The sequence below is a fragment of the Gallus gallus genome (genome assembly GCF_016699485.2).
Source record: "Gallus gallus isolate bGalGal1 chromosome 37 unlocalized genomic scaffold, bGalGal1.mat.broiler.GRCg7b 37_unloc6, whole genome shotgun sequence".
Taxonomy (NCBI): Eukaryota; Metazoa; Chordata; class Aves; order Galliformes; family Phasianidae; genus Gallus; species Gallus gallus.
In genome coordinates, this window is record NW_024095972.1 from 12,489 (window position 1) to 37,584 (window position 25,096).

At 56.6% G+C, this 25,096-nt stretch overlaps 2 protein-coding genes, 2 long non-coding RNA genes and 1 other non-coding gene across 15 annotated transcripts; 2 read left to right on the plus strand and 3 right to left on the minus strand.

The window, feature by feature from the left end:
* Positions 1–240: 240 nt before the first annotated feature.
* Positions 241–24,071, plus strand: LOC124417574 (retinoic acid receptor RXR-beta-like). Of its 11 annotated transcripts, XR_006932589.1 has the most exons (7): positions 241–295; positions 19,346–19,481; positions 19,965–20,049; positions 21,361–21,425; positions 22,114–22,340; positions 22,371–22,373; positions 23,740–24,071. XR_006932589.1 is itself a non-coding variant. In XM_046906074.1 (4 exons), the coding sequence occupies exons 1-4, from the start codon at positions 18,783–18,785 to the stop codon at positions 22,240–22,242; spliced, it is 570 nt and encodes a 189-aa protein (XP_046762030.1). In that variant the 5' UTR covers positions 18,781–18,782; the 3' UTR covers positions 22,243–22,249. The 11 variants fall into 11 exon arrangements, 4 of the variants coding, with proteins under 4 accessions (XP_046762030.1, XP_046762033.1, XP_046762031.1 ...); XR_006932588.1 differs by lacking the exons at positions 21,361–21,425; positions 22,114–22,340 and having other exon boundaries at positions 19,346–19,469; XM_046906074.1 differs by lacking the exons at positions 241–295; positions 19,346–19,481; positions 22,371–22,373; positions 23,740–24,071 and adding an exon at positions 18,781–19,073 and having other exon boundaries at positions 22,114–22,249.
* Positions 5,875–6,798, minus strand: LOC121108803. Its single transcript, XR_005843456.2, has 3 exons — positions 6,605–6,798; positions 6,263–6,325; positions 5,875–6,008 (listed from the first exon to the last, which is right to left on the minus strand). It is a non-coding gene; the product is annotated as an uncharacterized LOC121108803 (long non-coding RNA).
* Positions 11,849–15,712, plus strand: LOC121108799 (coiled-coil domain-containing protein 81-like). Its single transcript, XM_040656943.1, has 8 exons — positions 11,849–11,978; positions 12,136–12,197; positions 12,628–12,781; positions 12,983–13,239; positions 13,397–13,482; positions 13,840–13,964; positions 14,485–14,596; positions 14,904–15,712. The coding sequence occupies exons 1-8, from the start codon at positions 11,852–11,854 to the stop codon at positions 15,424–15,426; spliced, it is 1,446 nt and encodes a 481-aa protein (XP_040512877.1). The 5' UTR covers positions 11,849–11,851; the 3' UTR covers positions 15,427–15,712.
* Positions 12,029–18,597, minus strand: LOC112531460. Its single transcript, XR_005843450.2, has 6 exons — positions 18,242–18,597; positions 17,786–18,147; positions 15,128–15,982; positions 13,679–13,904; positions 12,288–13,200; positions 12,029–12,185 (listed from the first exon to the last, which is right to left on the minus strand). It is a non-coding gene; the product is annotated as an uncharacterized LOC112531460 (long non-coding RNA).
* LOC121108802 lies at positions 23,503–24,470 on the minus strand. The gene is made up of 3 exons (XR_005843454.1): positions 24,202–24,470; positions 23,789–23,865; positions 23,503–23,653 (listed from the first exon to the last, which is right to left on the minus strand). It is a non-coding gene; the product is annotated as an uncharacterized LOC121108802 (transcript).
* Between the last annotated feature and the right edge of the window lie 626 nt (positions 24,471–25,096).

Below are 25,096 nucleotides of genomic sequence, written 5' to 3' on the forward strand. Positions count from 1 at the left end.
CGCTGCTTTCCGGGAGTCCGCTGCGCTCCCAGCTACGGCGCCGGCCCCTGCCGGCCTCTGATTGGTCAGCGGCATTTCCATCCCGCCCCCCGGTGGCCTCTGAGTGGTCAGCGGCAGGTCCATCCCGTTCGCTCCGGCATCTCATTGGTCAGCGCAGCTCCGTCTCGACCTCGCTGGCCCCTCAATGGTCAGCGGCAGCTTCCGTCCCGCCCCCGGTGCATCTCCCCGGCTGCGGGCAGCACCGAGACGGAAGCGCGGCAGGACGGGAGCGGTGCTGAGGACAGCGGCGCCGGAGGTGGTGCGGGAGAACGGCTCCATGCCGGGGAGAGGAACCGAGCGCGGCCCGAATCCCCCCGCCGTCCCCCTCCGCTCCCCTCCGCTCCCTCCCTCCGCCGGCCGTGGGATGCGGGGATTTGGGACTGGCTGAAGGACTCGGGGCCCCCACCGCCGCAGCGCTGCTGCCCGCATCCGGGCCGGGCCCCCCCCGAGCCTCCAGCGCTGCTCCCCGGTGCCCCCCGGGGATGAGGTGGTCTGTGGGTGTAGGGGCAGTGGGGGAGATGTGGTGGGGATGTGGGAGCTGAGGGGCTGTAGGGTAATGTGGGGCCGTGGGGGGGCTGTAGGGGTGGCTCTTGGGGGCTGTGGGGGGTTACAGGAGGTTTTGGTTCAGCATCTCCTGATGTGTCACACACATTTCCAGAGGTCGCTCACTGAAAGTGCCTGAATTAAGATGGTGAATTTTGCTGGACAGAGCAGAGCGCTTGTCCTAATGAAACCCTCTGAAGTGCCAGGTTTGTTCTAGCAGGCCCCCGATGATGGACCCAGGCATGAAAGAGCCCAGAGCTCGTCGCTGGGGAAGAGGCTGCGTATGGCGTTGTGAAGGGGAGGAGGTGGAGGAGGGCGTTTGAGCAGCGCTGTGCAGGAATGAATGGCTGGTAAGAGAAGAGGTGTGTGTGCTGAGAGCAAGGGCTGTACGGCTCATCTCTGTGTTGTCACAGGAAATGCCCGGCCAGAGCTCCTTGCTCTCTGTTCTTTCTTGCAAGGCTGCGGCGCTTCAAAGTGCGCTGTGGGTGGGGAGTGCGATGACAGCCCAAGGTGGCAGCAGGAGATGCAGCACAGCCCTCTCCAGCAGCAGGGTGCATTAATTGGTCTTGCTAATTCTTGACGGAGAAGGTGTGTTTAGCTGCCAAAGTCGGTGGCTCGATAGCATGTTCTGAAGCATGTTCTGAATGGTTTGGGGCCCTTCCCCTATTACTCACGTCCTAAGGCAGTGAAGGACTTCCCTCTCTCCGTAGGAACGGTTCCTGTGCAAGGGCATGGCCGTCTGCCTGTAACAGATACTGAAGGGGGATGGTTGTGTGACTGCCGTGATGGAGTTGGCTTTTGAAATGTCAATTGCACCCCGTTAACGTGCAGCTCTTTTCTGACCCAGGCAGGAGCCGGGCAGCGGTACTGCAGCTCGTCTGGCAGCTTTGCAGCTCAGTTGGGAAGTAGAAGATGTTGGCTGTGAAAGAAGAAGTCAGTTGCTGGGAACGTCCCCCTGTTCTTCCCCTAGCTGTCCCCTTGCCTCAGCCTGGATTCCCCTTGCATTCCTGTAGGATTTCCCTTCCATCCTCCTGGTTTGTCCCTTGCTTTCCCCAAGGTTGCTCTTTCCTTTCCCATGACAGCCCACCATCATTCTCTCAAAGCCCCAAATCCACCCCAGTGTTTCCCCAGCTAAGACCCCTAGAGACGCCCTGTAGCCCCCCACAGAGCACCATACACCCTCTAGGACCTCCTCAGACCCGGTACGCCTCTCCCGTAGCTGGCCCATACGCACACGGAGCCCCACAGTCCCCCAGCTTCACCCCATGTAACCCACTGGCCTCCTTCAAGACCCCCGTGTTTCCTCTATTTCCTCCTTCAGACCTCCTTTCCCACCTCCAAGACCCCAACCCCGGGATCTCACCGATTCCCACCAGTCCCTGACAGGACCCCTGTCACCATCCAGGAACCCCATAGCCCACCTGAGGGCCCTCCTCAACCCATCCCCATCAAGCTCTTGTACAGCCATAGGGTGCTGGGGCAGGGGTGGCTGCTGCAGGAGAGGAATGCGGGGCTGGAGCAGGTGCAGGGCACAGCTGTGGGTGAAAGGGATGTGAGGGGCACTGTGGGTCCAGAACGTAGGGGTTGTGGGGGCACGTGGGGAGCGGTTTGGGGTGAGAATGGAGGATGTGCGGTGGTGTTGGAGTGCACTGGTTGATTTCTTCCTGGGAGGGGATTGGGGTTCCCTTTGGCCCAAAGGTGGAGCCCTGATCCATAACCCCACGTGAGCCCAGAACCCCATATAAACTCTGCATGAGCCCAAGGCTCCACATGACCCATAACCGTGTGAGCACCGTAAGCCCATATGAGGCTGAGGGCAGTGGTGGGTCTGTTACTGGCTAGGTCAGGAAGTACTCTAGGGTGGCTCTGGGGCCGCTGTAGAATAGCGCTCTACTATCTGCCCCTGACCCTCATCTTGGGGGGTAAGATGGGGGTGCAGGGGTTAGTGGAGGGCTAAGGAAGAGATTCCAATGAGTATGAACCATAGCAGCCCCAGAGCCATCCTAGAGCAGCGCCATCACTGCCCACGGCCCATGGCCAGCAGCAGTTCCACCACAAGCTGTGTGTTGGGTCAAGGCAGCTCCTAGTGTTGCTCTGCCTCATAGCTGCCCCAAAGTGCCCCTGTAGCCCTCCCATAGGTGTCCTTTAACTGCCCCACCACCCCGTAAGGCTTCCCCACGTCCTAGCACATCCCCCCACGTGCGTGCAGGGTGTGCAAGAAACGCTCTCATCCCTGATATTCCATCAGGCACAGCTCTTCGTGCAGCAGCAAAGCTCCTTCCTGATTGCTGTGGCGTTACTTCACTCTCCTCAGTGAGTTCCTTCTGCTCCCGTTGGGTTGGTTGAGTTGGGTTTGTTGGGTTGAGGTGGGGGCAGGGATCCCAGAGTTCTGGGGCCACATGGCATCGGGTCGCAGCGTGTTGGGGGCCGGAAGGGTCAGGGAGTGACAGGGTCCTTGTGGGGGTGTGGTTCACCCAGGGCTGTGGGTCACATATAGCCATGGTGTCATGCACATACAGGGTGATGAGATCATCTTGGCTTAATGGCTCATGTGGGGTTACGGCTCAGGGCCCCACCTTTGGGCTGCATGGACCCCCAGTCCCCTCTCAGGAAGAAATGAAACCCCTCCTACACCGCTGCCCCCTTCCCCCCCTTTTTTTTTTTTTTTACCTCAAACTGCTCCCCACATCCTCCCATAGCACCCCATACTCCCTGCGTCCCTCTTGCAGCGCACATCTTGTCTTCTCCTGAACAGCATTCTGCTCCTGCAGGCTGTGTTGTCATATCCATTCTATATCCCCCACAACCCTCCCACAGACCCACATAGCTCCTCAAGTACTTTCTCTGACCGGGTACACCTCCCCCACCGCCAACCTGGGACCTCGCAGAGCCCACAGTCCCCAGCATCACCCCACGTCCCCCACGGTTCTTCAAGGATCCCTCCGATTTGAGGGAGGCTCAGACCTCCCTTTATGCCTCAGACCCCTCCTGTGTTCTCCGACTCCCACAGTCCCTGACAGGACCCCCATCACCATCCCAGGACCCCCATAGCCCACTGATGAGGAACCTCGCAGCAATCCACATCTCAGGATGGGGCTCCAGCTGTGCCCCAATGCCTGCATTAAAGACGAGGAGAATGAATGAGCGTAACGGGGCACCTTTCCTCCTGACATTACCCAACTGCCTGCGTGTTGGCTGTGCCACGAGTGCCGGCATTTTGTCCTCGAGCTGTGAGTGCAGGTATGTGTGCATACGGGGGGTGTGCAGAGATGGTGCTGAGCATCAGAGTGTGCACTGCACGTGGGCGTGTGCATGGCGTCTGCGGGTGAAAGTTTTGCACGTGTGTGCGTGCAGATGGCTGTGTGCAAGGCTGGAGCTGCGCTCGTGTCTTTATGCACGTGGGTGTGCAGAAGGATGGTGTGCACGCATGTGTGTGTATGCATGAACACGAATGCGTGCATCAAGGTCTTTGCACAAGGCTGTTGGGTTTTGCACACACTTGTCGTGCACAACGAATGGAGGTGCGCACACAGGGCTGTGCAAGGATGCACTTGCACGTGTGTGTGAATGCACAGGTGTGTGTGCGGGAGAAGTCTTTGCACGTGGGTGTATGGTTCTGCACACATCCGTACACACAGATGCGCGTGCAAGGGAGCAGCTGGAGGCTCCTGGGAACAGGAGATTATCTGGGGGCGGCGGCAACGTCCCGCCAGAGTGCTGGAGAGCACAGGGCCGGGAAGCACAGCTCCGCAGCACTGCGCTCTGCACAACAGCCTGCAGGACGGCACGGAGCGCTGACAGAACCAGGACACAGCGCCATAGCAGGCACTGCAAAGGAAACAGCTCCATCCCAGCCTGGAGACAGTGACAGGCAGGCAGGCACTGGGGAGGGCTGCACGGCAGAGGGACGCCCTCTGTGTGCCACACCAGGAGAACCTGGAGCTGCTGTCTGTAAGCAGAACAGTGCCGGGATGGCAGCCTGGCGGTCCTAAGCTGCAGAGATGCTGCTCTGGACCAACAGCCTGTCACTTTCTGAGAAAACGCCGTCCTTTTGATGAACTTTGCTCATTATACACTCGTCATCAAAGCCAAAAACACTCAGTGCTGCCCTGGGAAACTCAGCCATCTGCACAGCGTTGCTCTCCAAGTTAGCACGCTCGTGGCCAGGCTTTGTTCCTCGCAGCTCTCTGCACGTGCTTTGCAGACAGTCTGTTTGTGGGCAGTGCAAAGGACTGCTGCCTCCGCTGCATCACTGGATGGCAGCATTCGCTGACGGAGCTGTGGGAGTTCTGAGCGAGCGCTGCGAGACCAATAACGAGGAGGTGGTGCAGCAGCTCTCCGAGTGCCGCTGGACAAATGAGGCCGTGCGCTCTGTGTGAATCTCTCATTGTGTACTGGTATTTATTGACTCCATCTGAAGTTGGAGTGCCGAGTTGGGCGGCACTCGCAGCGCTGCCCTGTAACGCCGCGCACTGCAGCCGCTGCCTGCTGACGCTCCTCCTCTCAGTCCTTCAGCTGCAGCTTCTGCATCATCTCCACAAGGCTGTTCACTGCGGAGGCCTGGAAAGAAACGGAGCGAGGGTAGAAACAGGACTGCCTCTTCCCTCGGGATTTTACAGTCTCTTTCTTTCATGTCTGACAGACGGAGGCCCTGAGAACAACCAGAGCCGTGTCTGCCTTCACCAAGGACTCACCTCTGCACGTGCAGCGGCAGCTCTGAGGGCAGCCTTCATCGATTCCCCTCTCCTCTCTTTCTCTTGGCGTCTTCTCTGCTAGAAAGCAAGAATAAACGTGAATACGTTTTGTCAGCAGCACAACTGCAGAAACAGGGGTGCCGTACAGGCAGAAGGCAGCAAAAAGACAGAGGAAACGGGACTAGGAAGCCTCCCAGTGAATGACATTTCCAGGGGGAATGTGCAGAAGACCACCATGGAGTTAATGGAAGGAGACGGGGTTACGTGTTCTGGCACCTCACTGCCTTTGGACTTTGTAGCCTTCCACTCTTGTCCCCTCCACAGAGAAGGAAAAAGCAAAGCGAAACCCTGAGCAAACTCAGTGTGCTTGAAAAGGGCAGCAGCTCACCAGGGTGGGTCCCACAGCACCTTCTCACCTCTTAGCTTGGAGCTCCGCACTGCAGCAGGCCCAGGGTGTGCTGCTGGAGCTGGCACGCTGTCTCCGCTCGGCCCCCTCACTCTTTTGTTAGCAGGCAGCTGCGCTGCTGTTGGCTTCGCTTCTTCCAAGCCTTTGCGTTTACATCCAGCCAAGGACTTGGAGACAGAGCGGGGGCACACAGGCAGGGGAAGGTCTTCCCCCTGTGCTGGGACCTGCTGTTGTAGGAAGCCCTCCAGCCTGGAGATGAGCTCTCTCCAGAAGGACTTCCTGCACTGCTTTTGCGTAGATCTTTCCGTTGGGCTCGGCACCTCTCTCTGTGATAATCGGGAAAGGAGAAGCAACAAGATTGAAAGAGAATCCCTTGCAGTCCTTGCACTCTGCAGAATGGGCCATCGTGCTAGGATGTCTCGAGTGCTCACGGTAAGGGATCTTAGGATCTTGGCTGAACGTTGGGTTCCCAGCACGGATGTGCAGTGCCCTTTCCTCTCCCCTCCATCGCACACACTGCCCTTCATGCAGCCCTATTTAGAGGCGCATACCCATAGCACAGCTCACATGAGCTTCTTACCTGCGGAGGCTTTCCGTTTCCCCCCTTGCCCAGCACCACTCCATGGACGCGCAGGATCCATCCCTACAGAAACATTGTAAAAAATCCCACAACGTTGATTTCACAGGCACCAGCAGGCAGCAGCAGAAATATCATGCAGTAAGCCCACGTCCCCCCAGGAAACAGAAAGATGCTTCTTTGACAGCCCAAACACAAACGGATTGATAGTTCACTTTGCACTGCTCCTTCCTGCACTCCAAATGGATGCTTACTTGACATCCCCTACAGCACTGCACCCGCTCAGAAGGAATACTCAAAATTCATTCCTCCACACTTTGCGACAGAGGGCTGAAGAAAACTCACTTCTGTATGGCAGGAAGGACCGTCCGTCCCTGTTGCGTCCCTCTGTGCGCTGCAAGGCGCGGTTGGATCTCTGGCAGCCTGCTGGCTGCTGCTCCCAACCGCGGGGAACCGCACCGCGCCACTTCTGAAGAGAGAAAGGGAGAAACGGTGGTGGGAACGGGCAGCCAAGGTTTGCAGAGAGGTTCCAGATCGTGCCACAGCATGGGATATCAGAGTGCTGAGACACTGATTATCACTATGGGAAAAGACAGCCTGAGCCACGTCCACGTTGTTAGCCCAGGCTGTCAGCAGTGAGCGCTGAATCCAACCGGTTCCTGAGGTCACCAAGGACCAGCAGGGCTCCCCTTGCTCCGTCCCTTCCCCTTGAAAACAAGGAAACGGAAGCACCAAGCAGAAGAAGCCCAGCCATACCTTGCCACTCACACTGGCAGCAATTGGAACCTGCGGTCGTCTCCTTGCTGAGACATGGCTGCTGAAGGCTCAGAGGAAGCTGAAGTTCCAGAGGCTCTCTCTGCAGGAACTTTCCCCAGCCCTTGGAAAGAGCTGGCTTCCCTCTTCCTAAGACCGCCTCGATCCCGGAATCTCCTTTGGGACAGGAATCCTGCAGAAAGTACCGACGAGTGCACACGCGATGCTTCCGTCGGGCTCTCACAGGGTGATCTGTTCCACAGAAGGCCCAGAGCTCAGTCTCTGCGTGCAGCACGCTCACCAGAGCACCAGCTCTGCTCACCAGCTGTGGCACAAACGCTCCCACCCCAGCAGTGGTTGTGACCTCAGCGAGTGCCCCGCATCGCCTCGGTGCTTTCATCATAAGCGAAGGAAATGGACGCCTCCCAGCTCCACATCTTAGGGTCACCCAATGGGGTTATCTGAAGAACAGGAATGGAGAAGTGAAGACGACTCTTGTGCAGCCCAATAAAAAACAGAAAAGACCAATACGGGCTTCACAGTGGTCAATGGAGTCCCAGAGGAATCACTGGAAACCAATAGCAACTGCACGCCTGGATGTCCCGGGGCTGGTGCAGGCTTGTCTGGCTGTGGCGTTAGGCTTCAGGGGACCGATGTAGGCCTCTCGGGCTGTGGCTGTACCTTCAGGCCTCAGGGCCGGTATAGGCCTCTTGGGCTGTGGATTTATATTCAAAGCTGGTGCTGGCCTCTTGTGCCATGGCTGTGGCTTTAGGCCCTTGGCCTGGTTCCGGCCTCTCTGGCTGTGGCTTTAGGCCCCGGGGCCAGTGCTGGCCTTTTGGGCTGTGGCTTTAGGCCCTGGGATCAATGGCAGCCTGTGTGGCTGTGGCTGTGGCCTCAGGCCTTGGGGCTGGTGCTGGTTTCTCAGACTGGGGCTGGGGCTTTAGGCCCTGGGGCCGGTTGTAGGCCTCTCTGGCTGTGACTTCAGGCCCTTGGGCCGGTGCTGGCCTTGCTGGTTGGGGCTTCAGGTGCCTGGCCTCTCTAAGTTTGGCTGTGGCTTTAAGCCCCTGCACTGTTTCAAGCCTTTCAAGCTGTGCCTTTAGTCCCCAGGGCCTTTTTTGGCCTGCCTGGCTGTGGCTTTGGCTTTAAGCCCCATGGCCGGCGTCAGCCTCTCAGGCTGTGGCTTTAGGGCCTGGGCTCAGTGCTGGCCTCTTTTTTTGTGGCTTTAGACCCCAGAGCTGGTGCCGGTCTCTCAGGCTGTGCCTGTGGCTTCAGGCCCCAGGGTCCGTGCTGGTTTGTCTGGCTGTGGCTGTGGCTTTAGGCCCAAAGCTGGTAGTGGCCTCTCCAGCTGTGGCTGTAGTTCCAGGCCCCGAGGCCGGTGCCGGGTTCTCTGTCCTGTGTTTTTAGGCCACAGGGCTGGTGCCGGCCTCTCTGGCTGTGGACTTACGTCCCAGGGACCTTGCCAGCTTCTCTGGCTTTGGCTTTAAGCCCCAGAGCTGGTGCCGGCCTCTCTGGCTGTAGATATGGATTCAGGCCCTGGGGCCAGTGTCCACCTCTGTGGCTGTGGCTTTAGGCCCTAGATCTTGTGTCAGCCTATAACAACGTGCATTTGAAAATGGTTCGTGTAAGGAAATGAAAGCAAGAGAACACGGAGCTCTTCTGGGTATTTCTAGAATTGCGAAAGGGATCGGAGAGCGTGCTCAGCCTTGGGTGGCTGGTTGTATCCAGCAATCCCTACCACAGTTGTAAACATCACTAAATCTTTGTTATCCTGCTTGCCAGGATTTGGATGGGACAAGAAGCCAACGACTATCAGTTTAGGGGAGGTAATGAATGTTAGCCGCTCCCCTTTGTTCACCCCTTGCTACTTAGGTTACACAGTTCTTCTGTGCGATGTGCCGGTGCAATACCTCTGAGCAACCATTTTGATGGGTTCAGCAATGCTTGGGGCAACAGGCTTTGGTCATCCTCAGATCTACATGACGAGAGAGACTGAAAGAAAAATAAAATAGGAGGTAATAGTCCTTTCTCTTCTTCTAGTCAGAAGACTAACCAAACCTTCCATACTACGTCTTTTGCCTTGATAGGGGTGTTCCCTTGAACCTCACAGCTTTAGCACAACACTTTCTGTTGAGATTCCCGCCAACGGAGAAGTATTAGTGCCAGTCCTCTGCCTCTTTTTGTTTCTGTTGTCTGGATTTCATTTAGTGGCCCACGAACAGAGGCAGGATAGCCAAGCCCTGCAGGTGGAGGCAGGGACCAGGCTCAGGAGCAAGGGCAGAGTGGTTTCTTTGTTTCTAAAGGGAATGGCAGTGTTTTCTGCAGGTGGATTTGCCAGCGCATTGCACCTGCACCGGTCTTCCCCTGCACAAAGGAGGAGCAGCTCAGCGAGCTTGGCCTGGGCCATGGAAGGGAACATCCAAACGTCCGGAGCAACCCCAAACGAGTTAGCTGTGTAGGCTGGTTGTTTTCTGCTGTTTGTCTCATCCTTCTGGAAAGAAGCAGGAGGAGACAGAGCTCAGATTTGATCCCGCTGTGCGTGATGGTTAATGCCAAGGGACAGAAGTGTGTGCTTAGGCAGGGGAGAAGCTAGGAAAGCTGAGCATCGTAGAGGAACGAGATTAAAACAGAGCTCATTCTACACAGCAGTTCAGCACATTGCAGGGATTTATCTTCCCTTCTACCAGTGTAGAAGCTACCAACACTACCAGCGTGTGTTGGGCTTGGTTGCTTGCAGAAGGAACAAGGTTACGTGTTGGTTTTACAGAGAACAGCCATTAAGATTTCTTGATAGATTTAATCGATAATAGCAGAGGAGTGGCAAGAAAGGGCCCCTGCCAATGCCAGTAAGTTCCTACCCAGACCTATGTGACAGACTGACGTGCAGAAATCAGACCCTATAGCCAGTAAGGATATGGAGCAGCTATGTGTTTATTGGTGACGCGCGTACACCCTGGTGCAAGGGGGATCGTTCCACCTAACTTGCACCCCGTCAGGAGAAATGGTGCTACAGTTATAGGTCAAACTAATACATAATCAGTAGTTGACAGGAATTCAGATACATCTTCATTACATTCCCGAGAGCCCATTAGCATGCAGTCTCTCCCCCCCTTGCGCGGGCGTAGTAGGTCGTGATGATGAAGGCTTGCAGTCTTCCTCACAAAGGCTCGTCGTCTTCCTCGCTGCAAACTTCTGACCCTGAAGGGGGGGCATCCCCCAAACCAGTTTCAACTTGCCCTGTAGACATCTAATCACCTCCCTGCCAAATGTTTTTTCGAGCTGCTCTCCAGCCCTTATCTCTATGGCCTTCATCCTCCTTGCTATTCCAGACCCAGTGTCTGTGAAAGTGCTTGGAACCCCTTGTTTTCTAACACTCTCTACCTAAACTATCTCTATTTGCCCCTTGTTTCTACTTTGTGAAGCTGCTTTCCCCTTTCTTGCTGTGAGGCCCTTCTCTCTCGAAACTGCAGGGTCCTGCTCTCTCTCTTCAGAGAGCAGTCAGAAGAAAGACAAGTGAGAATACAGGGAACAAAGAAAAGCAGAGAGGAGAGCAGAGGCAGCAGAAAGAGGAGTGAGGATACAGAGAAGAAAGAACAGGGGAAGAGGAGTACAGATGCAGAATAAAGACAAGTCTGGCAACAGGAAACAAAATCCAACAGAAGAGCAGTGCTGATGCAGAGGGAAAAGGAGTGAGGATGATGCAGGGGAATAAGAACAGGAGAAGAGTGAGAATGCAGAGGAAAGAGCAGGGAGGATAGAAAAGAAGGGAGAGCCTAAGAGGTGGGCAGATGGAAAAGGAGTGAGGGAAGAAAGGAAGAGCAGAAGAGTAGAGCCGATGCAGAAGAAAGAGGAGTGAGGAAGCAGGGAAACATACAGCAGAAGAGGAAAGCAGATGCAGGTGAAAGAGCAGTGGTGAGATGCAATGGAAACCATCAGAAGAGTGAGGATACAAGGAGGAAAGAACAGCAGAAGAGGAGCACAGCTGCACGAGAATGAGCAGTGAGAATACAGGGAAGAAAGAGGAGGAGGAGAGCAGATGCAGAAGAAAAGAGACGTCACGTTACAGGGAAGAAAAGCAGGGCAGACGAAAGTATGGAGAGGAAGCAGGGGAAAAAAACACTGAAGAGCAAGGATAGAGATGAAAGAGCAGTGAGGATACACAGAGGATAGAACAGCAGAAGAGAAGCAGAAGAGAAAAAACAGGAAAAGAGTGAGAATGCAGACGGAAAAGCAGGGAGAATACAGGGAAGAACCAAGAGCGTAAGAGAAGTGCAAATGCAAAAGCAAGCGAGGCTACAGGGAAGAAAGGACAGCAGAAGGGGAGTGCAGGTGCAGATCCCCCAAACACAGCACTCCCTGCCCGCTAGGGTTGCGGGTGCGACGCAGTCACCACAATGACGTCGAGGATCAATGCCGGGTAATTCAGTGAGCGTTCCAACAAAGAATCAAGGAAAAAACTGCCAGGCAAAGGAAAGAAACCTTCTGGCAACAGGTCTTCAACGTTACGCGTAGAGTCCTTTGGAACAGGAGTTGTTTCTGTGTCAAGAACATTGAAGATCAATTCAGGCAACGGCTACTAAAGAAAAACGAGTCACATTACATGGAGAGCAAAGAAGAGAAGAGAGAGGAAACAGAGAGGTGCCAGCACTGCCACCCGGGGTGGGCAGCAGGCTGCTGGTGCCAGCGTCATCATGGGCGGCGGCCAGCACTGGCCACGCTGTCACCGCGTCGCCGTGGCGACGTTTGTGACACGGCCACCCGGGAGGGGTATGAAGGCAGTGCACGCTGGTGGGTCCTGCATCCTGAAGGAGCATCTGGTAGAGAGCAGACGCACCTGAAGGGATGAGCTCCGGCATGGCTGGCGCCAACAAGGAGCAACCCGCTGGCATGAGGCGGAACAGGATGAGCTTCTGCGAGGATGGCCCCGCAGCGAGGCGTGCCTCCATACCCACCTGCACCGACACCGAAGGTACACGGCTCCACAGCCACCACAGGAGCGCTGCTGCAGCCAATCCTTGGCACGCAGACGACACTTTCCATCTGCCACCTCACTCCCGCCTGGCAGCGGGAGGGCTGCCGGGAAGCGGCAGGTGCAGAGTGTGACCTGCTTTTCCTTTGCCCTCCAGAGCGAGTTGCCGTCTGGGATGCGGTGGCCGCCTACGTACAAGAGCACCTCCTGGTGCAGAAGGTGGGTTGGCTGCCGGGTTCCTCCTCTCCCTGTCCTGCCTCAGCCAAGACTTCCTCCCACTCTTCCCCTCCACAGAAAGCAGGAAATCACCCCACGTGTCTCTACTGGGCATGCCATGGGCTTCCTGCAAATCCCGCAGGATCACTTGTGCTGGGCGCTGTCCTGTCTCAGGGCTGATCCCGCTCGCGGGAAGCCTCTGGATCCCATCAGGCTGCTTCTGCCCTGACTGCTGTGCTGCATTTGGGAGGGCGAGGGGAAGGAGAGGACTGTGCAGCCCCTTCCCAAAGCCATTCCCGATGCCCTGGCTCATGCCTCTGAACAGCGGGAGAGGGCTCCTGAGCTCCGTCCCTGCCTTGGACCGCTACATGGGCTCTTCCTCCAGCCAGCCGGCCCATAACCCTGCCGCCCTTCCTTTCTCTACCACTTGTAGGGGGTCTGGATTCCCACCTTCGGATCCTTTGACACCATCTCCAGAGACATCAGGACTGAGGACGGGACCGTGACTCTGCGGTGGCCCGTCTTTCACTTGTCTGGAAACCTCATAGCCGTGCACCACCTCAAGCCCCGCAGGGAGTCCCTGCCAGGTAGGAGGGAGGATTAAAGCTTTGCTGGCTTCACGCACAGGGCCAACAGGGCCACCGCCTCCATTCTCCAAAGCAAACCTCCCCCTCGGAGGAGCCCAGCCAAACATGGGGCCGTTCTGGCTGATGGCCACAAGAAGCAGTTCCAGGGAAGCACTGCGGAAAACCAACCGTATCATCAACTCCGTCCCTCCCATTTTTCAGCCCATAGGAAGCTGGAGCCGCTCAAGAGCAGCGAGGTGGCCGCAGCTGCCTCTGTGACCTGGCAGACAGCGCAGGCTTGCATCCAAAGCACCGTGTCCCTGCTCTCTGGCTGCCTGAAGAATGGGGAGAACGTTGCCGTTGTCTTCAAGGACATTGGAGTGCTCCACATCGATGGACTGACCTTCCACATGAAATTCTATTACGACTTCCTTGAGAAGCTGTCAGGGAAAGAGAAGTTCAGGAAAGCTCTTCTCAAGGTGAGCTGTAGCTTTCTACCACCAGCACCTGGCCAGCTGCTCGCGCCGTGCAAGTGCTGCGGTGCCAGTCAGCCCTCCCTGCCTTGGGCTCCTTGTGCTGCCCAGTGCCTCAGCCGTCACAAGGACGTCCCACATCCTCCCTGTTCCTCCCCTGCAGGCCCCCTGGCTGCTGGACATGGTGGTGTCCCGAGCGGCACCGGTGGCCTCCCTGGCACTCTCTGGCTGCCTCGTCGTCTTTCCCAAGTGAGTATGTTGGGGGCTGTAGCTGCTGCTTGCTGCAGCTGCTCAGCTCTCATGCCGTAGCATTTGTTCCTTGTGACCATGGGTGTCCCTGCCCTGCCCACGAGGATATGGCATAGAATCATCGCATCATTTGAGCTGGAAGGAACCCGGAAAGGGCACCTAGTCCCACTCCCCTGCAGGGAACAGGGACACCTACCGCCACATCAGGTTGCTCTCAGCCTGGCCCTGCTGAAGCCTTTAGAAAGCAGTGGCCATCATGCAGCATGAAAATGGGCCTGTCAGCAGGCAATCAGAGAGAGCAACAAGGATTGGTGGAGCGCTGCGTCCCACCGCTCACTGTCGTCTCCTCGCGTACAGGTTTCAAATGGAGTTTGTCCCCAAACCACCACCTGGGATATCCCGCAGGTCCTCAGGAGGCATCCCTGCGGAGGGGAAACCAAAGGAAGAGGAGGCTTTGCCACCTCTCGCCCAGGGCAAGAAAGGTAAAGCAGCATCCAGCGCCTTTCCAAAGCACAAGCCACCAACTTGAGATGGGAAATCCCTTGCTGACCATCAGCCAAGGGCTCTGACTTACGTCAAAGCTTCACGCCAGCTCAGCACGGCCTCTTCCCACGAGGAATTGTTGGCCTCTCCAAAACCAAGGCGCTGGCTGTGACGTGCCCCCATCCCTGGCTATGGCAGGAGCACCTCGGCACCTTAGGCCCCGCCCTCCCCCAACAAAAGGATATGGTCCCCAAAAGTCACCCTGTCAGCTCATCGTCACCACCCAGCTCCGCTTTCCCAAAGCCACCGTCACTAATGCACTCCCAAAAGAGAGTCCCAAGATGGCAGAGAGGAGAAGTGGGGCCAGAGATGGTTTCAGGGAGGGTCCGCGGGCGGCACAGATGTCAGCAGTGGGGGGAGCAGAGCGGCCCTCTCGCATGTTCTGGGAACAGGCCTGAGCGCCCCTGGTGAGTGAGCCAAAGGGTTGACGGTGAGTCTCCTCTGCCTTCCCAATCCCAGTGAGATTTGCTGGCAAGCCAACCTTCATCAAACGCTTGAGCTCGGACAGTCTAGATGGAGGAAAACTCCGAAGGATAAGGAGCTTACTGCGCAAGGAGAGCTCTACGTCCAGGTGAGGCTGGAGGCTCTGGCTTGGCATGTGCATGGGGGTGATTGACTGAGCCAACGAGAGCCCATTCCCTAGCCACAAAGGGTCCCTGTTTCTGGCTGCCCAACAGTGCTGGGATGGGGACGCCAGGAGCCCCCCAGCTCACAGGGCTGGCCCCTCTCTGGATCCCACGGGGGAGAGCCACGGGGCAGCCGCTGAGCTGTCTGTGGGGAAGGCTGCGTTGCAGCCAAGGGTCCTGGCTCCGGCTTGCAGGACGCGGCCCCAAAACCATCACCCACTCAGGCGGACCCCTCCTGCTCTGTCCTTTCAGTCTGCTGCCAGCCATCCCTGGAGTGCCTGAAGACCAAAAGCAGCCGCTGACCTGCCAGCTGCAGGGCCAGGCAGAAACAGACAGCCAAGAAGACCTGGGCCGAGCCCCGGGAACCAAACACGTGAGCTTCCGTGAGGAAGAACGGGAAGCGGAAAAAGCCCATCGTGTGGCTGCGGTGCTGAAGTTGCCCAAAGCCAACGAATCTTTCAGCAACGATTCCAGACCTTCCTCAAGGGCTCAGTCCAGCCCGTCGCAGGCATCGCAAGGCACTCCATCCCGGCTTCCACTTCTGGCATGCGACTCAGTCAGACTTCTGAGGCGCAGGGCTAAGAAGAGCAGGCAGAAAGAACCTGAGGAGATGGAAGCATCAACATCTCAGGCTGAGGCCAGCCAGCCGCAGGAGTCCTCTGCTGACAGAGCTGGATTTCTGCCACCGATAAACGAAGAAACACAGTCTCCTCAGCGTCAGCCCCCGGACACCAAAGCCCCACCGCGCAGGAAGGGCACACCCTACCCACGCTGATGCAGGCATGGGGCGCCCACGAGCTCCAAGAGCTCCACTCGAGCTGGCTGCAAAACAGATGCTTGAATCCCATCTGCATCATATCTAATCCTAGACTAGGCTGCCGAGTGCCCAATCCAACCTGGCCTTCAACACTGCCACGGACGCGGCGTCCACAAGCTCTCTGGGCATCCGCTTCCAGCATCTCACCACCGTCTCTGGAAAGACCTTCTCCCTGACATCCAATCTTCATTGTCCCTCCCTCTGTCAATAAAGCCTTACCGTGGGCCTATCCCATAGAAATCTCCACAATGCCTGTGGCAGTGTCATTGCGTCTTTGGACGCCAGCTCTGGTGCTGGCGGAGGGAGAAAGGATTGTGAGAGGGCATCAGAACATCTCACGATGCTTTCCTTGATGCCAAAGGAAATCCAGCGTCTCGCTTGGCTCGGCTGTCTGAGCTTTTCTGCTGAAGGGGAAGACCAAAAATGAAGTCAGCTTCAAATTGGTGTGGCAGCTCAGAGCTCTCAGAGGATACCAGGGATCCTTGGAGGCCCTTTCCAAGTGGAAGATTGCGTCCTATAAAGAATCACAGAATCATTGAATCATACAATGGCGTGCGTTGAAAAGGACCACAGTGACCATCAAGTTTCACCTCCCACCCCCGCCCCGCTATGTGCAGTATTGCCAGCCACTAGACCAAAATGCCCCGTGCCAACATCCAGCCTGGCCTTGAATGCCTCCAGCGATGCGGCATCCACAACCTCCTTGGGCAACCTGTTCCAGTGCCTCACCAGCCTCTCGGGGAAAAACTTCATTCTCAGATCCAACCTAAACCTCCCCTGTCTCCCTTGAAGACCACTCCTGCATGTCCTATTACAACCCACCCTCGGAAAGAGCCATTCCCCCTCCTGCTTAGATGCTCCCTTTAAGGAGCCTTCTCTTCTCCAAGCTAAACGATCCCAGTTCCCTTCCACCTTTCCTCATACGAGAGGTGCTCCAGCCCTCTGACCATCTTAGTGGCCCTCCTCTGGACCCACTCCAAGAACTTCCCGTCTTGAGGAGAAAAGAGAATAAAGGTAAGGCAGACGCTGAGAAGGACAAGAGCAAAAGCAGAGAAGAACAGGCACAGGTAAGAAAGAAGAGCAGAAGAGGAGGAGAAGAAAAAGAGGATGAAGGTAAGAAAAACAAGCGGGCAGGGAGAAGAGCTGAAGAAGGGATGAGTGGGTGCAGGTAAGACAGAACAGCAGAAGTGGAGAGGAGCTGAAGAGGAGAAGTATGAAAAGTAGAGCAAAAGTAGAGGAGGTGGAAAGAGAGGAAAGAGGCAAGAGAGAAGAGAGGAAGAGCAGAGAAAGAACAGAGCAGTAGAGAAGAGCGGACAGTGCTGTGAAAAGAAGAACAGTGCCACAGAGCAGGTGAAGAAGAAAGGAAGAGCAGAAGAGGAGTGTAGATGAAGAAGAGGTGTGAGGGCACAAGGAAGAAAGATCAGAAGAGAAGAGGAGTGCAGGTAAGAAGAAGGAGGAGAGAAGATACGGGAAAAAGAACAGCAGAAGGGTGCAGATGCAGAAGATGAGAGATGACACAGGGAACAACAAAGAGCAGAAGAGGAGAGCAGTCAGAAGAAAGACAAGTGAGAATACGGGGGACAAAGCAAAGCAGAGAGGAGTGCAGAGGCAGAAGAAAGAGGAGAGAGGATACAGAGAAGAAAGAGTAGTAGAAGAGAAGTGCAGATGCAGAACAAAGAGCATTGAGGAGACAGAATAAGAAGAGCAACAGAGGAGTTTAGACGCAGAACGATGAGGAGTGAATAAGGAGGGGAAATAACAGAGAAAAGGGAGAGAAGAGTATGGGAAAAAAATCTAGTAGAGGAGAGGAAGACAGCAGACAGGAGAGGTTAGAAAAGATAGAAGAGAGAAGGGAGGGAGGGGGCATCAAGGAAAGGTTTCCAAAGGTAAAAAAAAAAAAAAAAAAAAAGAGAGAGAGATGAAGAAGATGGGAGTTCAACAGAAGAACTGAAGATGTAAGAAGTGGGGAGGCGTGTGCAGAGAGCAGGAGAGCAGAGAGAGAAGGTGAGAGCAAATTCCGTCACTGAGAGAAGAAGAAAAAGGAACGTCAATAATTTTCGTCTCTATTAAAGCTGGGTTCTGTGCAGGACATACAGGTGTTGTTGTTCTTTTTCTTTCGTTCTTTCTTTCTTTCTCTGCATTGCTTGTGTTCCTTTAGGCAATTCAAGAACTAGGAACGTCCAGGAACATTTGCACAACTTTGTCATGTCTCCTTAATCTCAGCTGCTTTAAAATACCCAACCGATGTCAAGTGGGGGTCACCTCCTCCAGGGCACCCTGCAATCCAGCTGTGCGCGTCTCACTTGGAAAAACTCACCTTCAGGAAGGAGCAGAGAGATTTTCCACGCTCGGCCAAGAATCCTCTTCTGCCACCCAGCACATCCATTGCTGAGCAGGACACCATCACTCCCATCAGCGTGTTGCCCTCTGTTCCCACGCCCTCAAGAGCAAAACAGCCACGCACAGCTGACCACAAAGCCTTTGCAGCAACCACCGGCAGACACAGAGCTTGCACACATCCACCGCCAGGGACGTGCTGGGAGCTGATGTCTCTGGGCCCAGGCACGGCAGCATTGGCTTCAGTGCTTTCATGCCTCCTGACAGCAAACCTCTGCTGCCAAAGCATCCTTTGCCCAAGGAAACCGTGCCATCAAGCACAACGCTTTCTCCCCCGAGTCTCTCCAGCCGGCAGTGAAAAAGACAGCACACAGCTTTCAGGAAGCCAAGAAACACAAACGCACTCCATCTAGCAAATAACCCCAGCACTGCTTACCCCTTCCTGAGGAACAGGGCACACAAAAGCCCACCCAGGAGCAGACCTCAAGCAGAGCTCCTTCCCTGCGGGCAGCCAGCCCTTCCGTGAGCTCAGGGCCGGGTGGAACCAGGCTGCACCCCTCGCTCATGCAAGAGAATCGCCTCCAGCTGCTCCCCACAGCACAGCAAGGCGGAAGGAAGATTCAAGCCTGGCGAAGGAAAAAAGACAACTCCGCCGCTCTGCAGCTTCACGGCTTCTCCTCGCTGCCTTCTGCTGCTCCCGGCAGCGCCTCGCCGCCATTCTTTGCTCCTTGGAGCCCCTTCCCGCCGCTGCCGCTGCTTTCCGGGAGTCCGCTGCGCTCCCAGCTCGGCGCCGGCCCCTGCCGGACTCTGATTGGTCAGCGGCATTTCCATCCCGCCCCCGGTGGCCTCTGAGTGGTCAGCGGCAGGTCCATCCCGTTCCGTCCGGCATCTCATTGGTCAGCGGCAGCTCCGTCTCGACCTCGCTGGCCCCTCAATGGTCGCGGCATCTCCTCCCGCCCCCGGTGGCATCTCCCCGGATGCGGGCAGCACCGAGACGGAAGCGCGGCAGGACGGGAGCGGTGCTGAGGACAGGCGGCGCCGGAGGTGTGCGGGAGAACGGCTCCATGCCGGGGAGAGGAACCGAGCGCGGCCCGAATCCCCCCGCCGTCCCCTCCCCTCCGCTCCCCTCCCCTCCGCTCGGCCGTGGGATGCGGGGATTTGGGACGGCTGAAGGACTCGGGGCCCCCACCGCCGCAGCGCTGCTGCCCGCATCCGGGCCGGGCCCCCCCGAGCCTCCAGCGCTGCTCCCGGTGCCCCCCAGGGCTGAGGTGGTCTGTGGGTGTAGGGGCAGTGGGGGAGATGTGGTGGGGATGTGGGAGCTGAGGGGGCTGTAGGGTAATGTGGGGCCGTGGGGGGCTGTAGGGGTGGCTCTTGGGGGCTGTGGGGGGTTACAGGAGGTTTTGGTTCAGCATCTCCTGATGTGTCACACACATTTCCAGAGGTCGCTCACTGAAAGTGCTGAATTAAGATGGTGAATTTTGCTGGACAGAGCAGAGCGCTTGTCTAATGAAACCTCTGAAGTGCCAGGTTTGTTCTGCAGGCCCCGATGATGGCCCAGGCATGAAAGAGCCCAGAGCTCGTCGCTGGGGAGAGGCTGCGTATGGCGTTGTGAAGGGAGAGGTGGAGGAGGGCTTTGAGCAGCGCTGTGCAGGAATGAATGGCTGGTAAGAGAAGAGGTGTGTGTGCTGAGAGCAAGGGCTGTACGGCTCATCTCTGTGTTGTCACAGGAAATGCCCGGCAGAGCTCCTTGCTCTCTGTTCTTTCTTGCAAGGCTGCGGCGCTTCAAAGTGCGCTGTGGGTGGGGAGTGCGATGACAGCCCAAGGGTGGCACCAGGAGATGCAGCACAGCCCTCTCCAGCAGCAGGGTGCATTAATTGGTCTTGCTAATTCTTGAGGAGAAGGTGTGTTTAGCTGCCAAAGTCGGTGGTTTGATAGCATGTTCTGAAGCATGTTCTGAATGGTTTGGGGCCCTTCCCCTATTACTCACGTCCTAAGGCAGTGAAGGACTTCCCTCACTCCGTAGGAACGGTTCCTGTGCAAGGGCATGGCCGTCTGCCTGTGACAGATACTGAAGGGGATGGCTGTGTGTGACTGCCGTGATGGAGTTGGCTTTTGAATGTCAATTGCACCCCGTTAACGTGCAGCTCTTTCTGACCCAGGCAGGAGCCGGGCAGCGGTACTGCAGCTCGTCTGGCAGCTTTGCAGCTCAGTTGGGAAGTAGAAGATGTGGCTGTGAAAGAAGAAGTCAGTTGCTGGGACGTCCCCCTGTTCTTCCCCTAGCTGTCCCCTTGCCTCAGCCTGGATTCCCCTTGCATTCCTGTAGGATTCCCTTCCATCCTCCTGGTTGTCCCTTGCTTTCCCCAAGGTTGCTCTTTCCTTTCCCATGACAGCCCACCCATCATTCTCTCAAAGCCCCAATATCCACCCCAGTGTTTCCCCAGCAAGACCCCTAGAGACGCCCTGTAGCCCCCCACAGAGCACCATACACCCTCTAGGACCTCCTCAGACCCGGTACACCTCCCCTGTAGCTGGCCCATACGCACACGGAGCCCCACAGTCCCCAGCATCACCCCATGTAACCCACTGGCCTCCTGCAGGACCCCCGTGTTTCCTCTATTTCCTCCTTCTGACCTCCTTTCCCACCTCCAAGACCCCAACCCCGGGATCTCACCGATTCCCACAGTCCCTGACAGGACCCCTGTCACCATCCCAGGAACCCCATAGCCCACCTGAGGGCCCTCCTCAACCCATCCCCATCAAGCTCTTGTACAGCCATAGGGTGCTGGGGCAGGGGTGGCTGCTGCAGGAGAGGAATGCGGGGCTGGAGCAGGTGCAGGGCACAGCTGTGGGTGAAAGGGATGTGAGGGGCACTGTGGGTCCAGGAACGTAGGGGTTGTGGGGGCACGTGGGGAGCGGTTTGGGTGAGAATGGAGGATGTGCGGTGGTGTTGGAGTGCACTGGTTGATTTCTTCCTGGGAGGGGATTGGGGTTCCCTTTGGCCCAAAGGTGGAGCCCTGATCCATAACCCCACGTGAGCCCAGAACCCCATATAACTCTGCATGAGCCCAAGGCTCCACATGACCCATAACCGTGTGAGCACCGTAAGCCCATATGAGGCTGAGGGCAGTGGTGGGTCTGTTACTGGCTAGGTCAGGAAGTACTCTAGGGTGGCTCTGGGGCCGCTGTAGAATAGCACTCTACATCTGCCCCTGACCCTCATCTTGGGGGGTAAGATGGGGGTGCAGGGGTTAGTGGAGGGCTAAGGAAGAGATTCCATGAGTATGAACCATAGCAGCCCCAGAGCCATCCTAGAGCAGCGCCATCACTGCCCACGGCCCATGGCCAGCAGCAGTTCCACCACAAGCTGTGTGTTGGGTCAAGGCAGCTCCTAGGTGTTGCTCTGCTTCATAGCTGCCCCAAAGTGCCTCCTGTAGCCCTCCCATAGGTGTCCTTTAACTGCCCCACCACCCCGTAAGGCTTCCCCACGTCCTAGCACATCCCCCCACGTGCGTGCATGGTGTGCAAGAAACGCTCTCATCCCTGATTTTCCATCAGGCACAGCTCTTCGTGCAGCAGCAAAGCTCCTTCCTGATTGCTGTGGCGTTACTTCACTCTCCTCAGTGAGTTCCTTCTGCTCCCGTTGGGTTGGTTGAGTTGGGTTTGGTTGGGATGAGGTGGGGGCAGGGATCCCAGAGTTCTGGGGCCACATGGCATCGGGTCGCAGCGTGTTGGGGGAAGGAAGGGTCAGGGAGTCACAGGGTCTTGTGGGGGTGTGGTTCACCCAGGGCTGTGGGTCACATATAGCCATGGTGTCATGCACATACAGGGTGATGAGATCATCTTGGCTTAAGGCTCATGTGGGGTTACGGCTCAGGGCCCCACCTTTGGGCTGCATGGACCCCCAGTCCCCTCTCAGGAAGAAATGAAACCCCTCCTACACCGCTGCCCCCTTCCTCCTTTTTTTTTTTTTTTACCTCAAACTGCTCCCCACATCCTCCCATAGCACCCCATACTCCCTGCGTCCCTCTTGCAGCCCACATCTTGTCTTCTCCTGAACAGCATTCTGCTCCTGCAGGCTGTGTTGTCATATCCATTCTATATCCCCCACAACCTCCCCCACATAGCTCCTCAAGTACTTTCTCTGACCCGGTACACCTCCCCCTCCTCCAACCTGGGACCTCGCAGAGCCCCACAGTCCCCAGCATCACCCCACGTCCCCCACGGTTCTTCAAGGATCCCTCCGATTTGAGGGAGGCTCAGACCTCCCTTTATGCCTCAGACCCCTCCTGTGTTCTCCGACTCCCACAGTCCCTGACAGGACCCCCATCACCATCCCAGGACCCCCATAGCCCACTGATGAGGAACCTCGCAGCAATCCACATCTCAGGATGGGGCTCCAGCTGTGCCCCAATGCCTGCATTAAAGACAGGAGAATGAATGAGCGTAACGGGGCACCTTTCCTCCTGACATTACCAACTGCCTGCGTGTTGGCTGTGCCACGAGTGCGGCATTTTGTCCTCGAGCTGTGAGTGCAGGTATGTGTGCATACGGGGGGGTGTGCAGAGATGGTGCTGAGCATCAGAGTGTGCACTGCACGTGGGCGTGTGCATGGCGTCTGCGGGTGAAAGTTTTGCACGTGTGTGCGTGCAGATGGCTGTGTGCAAGGCTGGAGCTGCGCTCGTGTCTTTGTGCACGTGGGTGTGCAGAAGGATGGTGTGCACGCATGTGTGTGTATGCATGAACACGAATGCGTGCATGAAGGTCTTTGCACAAGGCTGTTGGGTTTTGCACACACTTGCGTGCACACGAATGGAGTGCGCACACCCGGCTGTGCAAGGATGCGCTTGCACGTGTGTGTGAATGCACAGGTGTGTGTGCGGGGAAGTCTTTGCACGTGGGTGTATGGTTCTGCACACATCCGTACACACAGATGCGCGTGCAAGGGGGCAGTGGAGGCTCCTGGGAACAGGAGATTTCTGGGGGCGGCGCAACTCCCTGCCAGAGTGCTGGAGAGCACAGGGCCGGGAAGCACAGCTCCGCAGCACTGCGCTCTGCACAACAGCCTGCAGGACGGCACGGAGCGCTGACAGAACCAGGACACAGCGCCATAGCAGGCACTGCAAAGGAAACAGCTCCATTCCAGCCGGAAGCAGTGACAGGCAGGCAGGCACTGGGGAGGGCTGCACGGCAGAGGGACGCCCTCTGTGTGCCACACCAGGAGAACCTGGAGCGCTGTCTGTAAGCAGAACAGTGCCGGGATGGCGGCCTGGCGGTCCTAAGCTGCAGAGATGCTGCTCTGGACTAACAGCCTGTCACTTTTTGAGAAAACGCCATCCTTTTGGTGAACTTTGCTCATTATACACTCGTCATCAAAGCCCAAAACACTCAGTGCTGCCCTGGGAAACTCAGCCTGTCTGCACAGCGTTGCTTTCCAAGTTAGCACTGCTCGTGGCCAGGCTTTGTTCCTCGCAGCTCTCTGCACGTGCTTTGCAGACAGTCTGTTTGTGGGCAGTGCAAAGGACTGCTGCCTCCACTGCATCACTGGATGGCAGCATTCGCTGACGGAGCTGTGGGAGTTCTGAAGCGAGCGCCGCGAGACCAATAACGAGGAGGTGGTGCAGCAGCTCTCCGAGTGCCGCTGGACAAATGAGGCCGTGCGCTCTGTGTGAATCTCTCATTGTGACTGGTTTTATTGACTCCATCTGAAGTTGGAGTGCCGAGTTGGGCGGCACTCGCAGCGCTGCCCTGTAACGCCGCGCACTGCAGCCGCTGCCTGCTGACGCTCCTCCTCTCAGTCCTTCAGCTGCAGCTTCTGCATCATCTCCACAAGGCTGTTCACTGCGGAGGCCTGGAAAGAAACGGAGCGAGGGTAGAAACAGGACACCTCTTCCCTCGGGAATTTTACAGTCTCTTTCTTTCATGTCTGACAGACAGGAGGCCCTGAGAACAACCAGAGCCGTGTCTGCCTTCACCAAGGACTCACCTCTGCACGTGCAGCGGCAGCTCTGAGGGCAGCCTTCATCGATTCCCCTCTCCTCTCTTTCTCTTGGCGTCTTCTCGCTAGAAAGCAAGAATAAACATGAATGCGTTTTGTCAGCAGCACAACTGCAGAAACAGGGGTGCCGTACAGGCAGAAGGCAGCAAAAAGACAGAGGAAACGGGACTAGGAAGCCTCCCAGTGAATGACATTTCCAGGGGGATGTGCAGAAGACCACCATGGAGTTAATGGAAGGAGACGGGGTTACGTGTTCTGGCACCTCACTGCCTTTGGATCTTTGTAGCCTTCCACTCTTGTCCCCTCCACAGAGAAGGAAAAAGCAAAGCAACCCTGAGCAAACTCAGTGTGCTTGAAAAGGGCAGCAGCTCACCAGGGTGGGTCCCACAGCACCTTCTCACCTCTTAGCTTGGAGCTCCGCGCTGCAGCAGGCCCAGGGTGTGCTGCTGGAGCTGGCACGCTGTCTCCGCTCGGCCCCCTCACTCTTTTGTTAGCAGGCAGCTGCACTGCTGTTGGCTTCGCTTCTTCCAAGCCCTTGCGTTTACATCCAGCCAAGGACTTGGAGACAGAGCGGGGGCACACGGCAGGGGAAGGTCTTCCCCCTGTGCTGGGACCTGCTGTTGTAGGAAGCCCTCCAGCCTGGAGATGAGCTCTCTCCAGAAGGACTTCCTGCACCTGCTTTTGCTGTAGATCTTTCCGTTGGGCTCGGCACCTCTCTCTGTGATAATCGGGAAAGGAGAAGCAACAAGATTGAAAGAGAATCCTTGCAGTCCTTGCACTCTGCAGAATGGGCCATCGTGCTAGGATGTCTCGAGTGCTCACGGTAAGGGATCTTAGGATCTTGGGCTGAACGTTGGGTTCCCAGCACTGGATGTGCAGTGCCCTTTCCTCTCCCCTCCATCGCACACACTGCCCTTCATGCAGCCCTATTTAGAGGCGCATACCCATAGCACAGCTCACATGAGCTTCTTACCTGCGGAGGCTTTCCGTTTCCCCCCTTGCCCAGCACCACTCCATGGACGCGCAGGATCCATCCCTACAGAAACATTGTAAAAAATCAACAACGTTGATTTCACAGGCACCAGCAGGCAGCAGCAGAAATATCATGCAGTAAGCCCACGTCCCCCCAGGAAACAGAAAGATGCTTCTTTGACAGCCCAAACACAAACGGATTGATAGTTCACTTTGCACTGCTCCTTCCTGCACTCCAAATGGATGCTTACTTGACATCCCCTACAGCACTGCACCCGCTCAGAAGGAATACTCAAAATTCATTCCTCCACACTTTGCGACAGA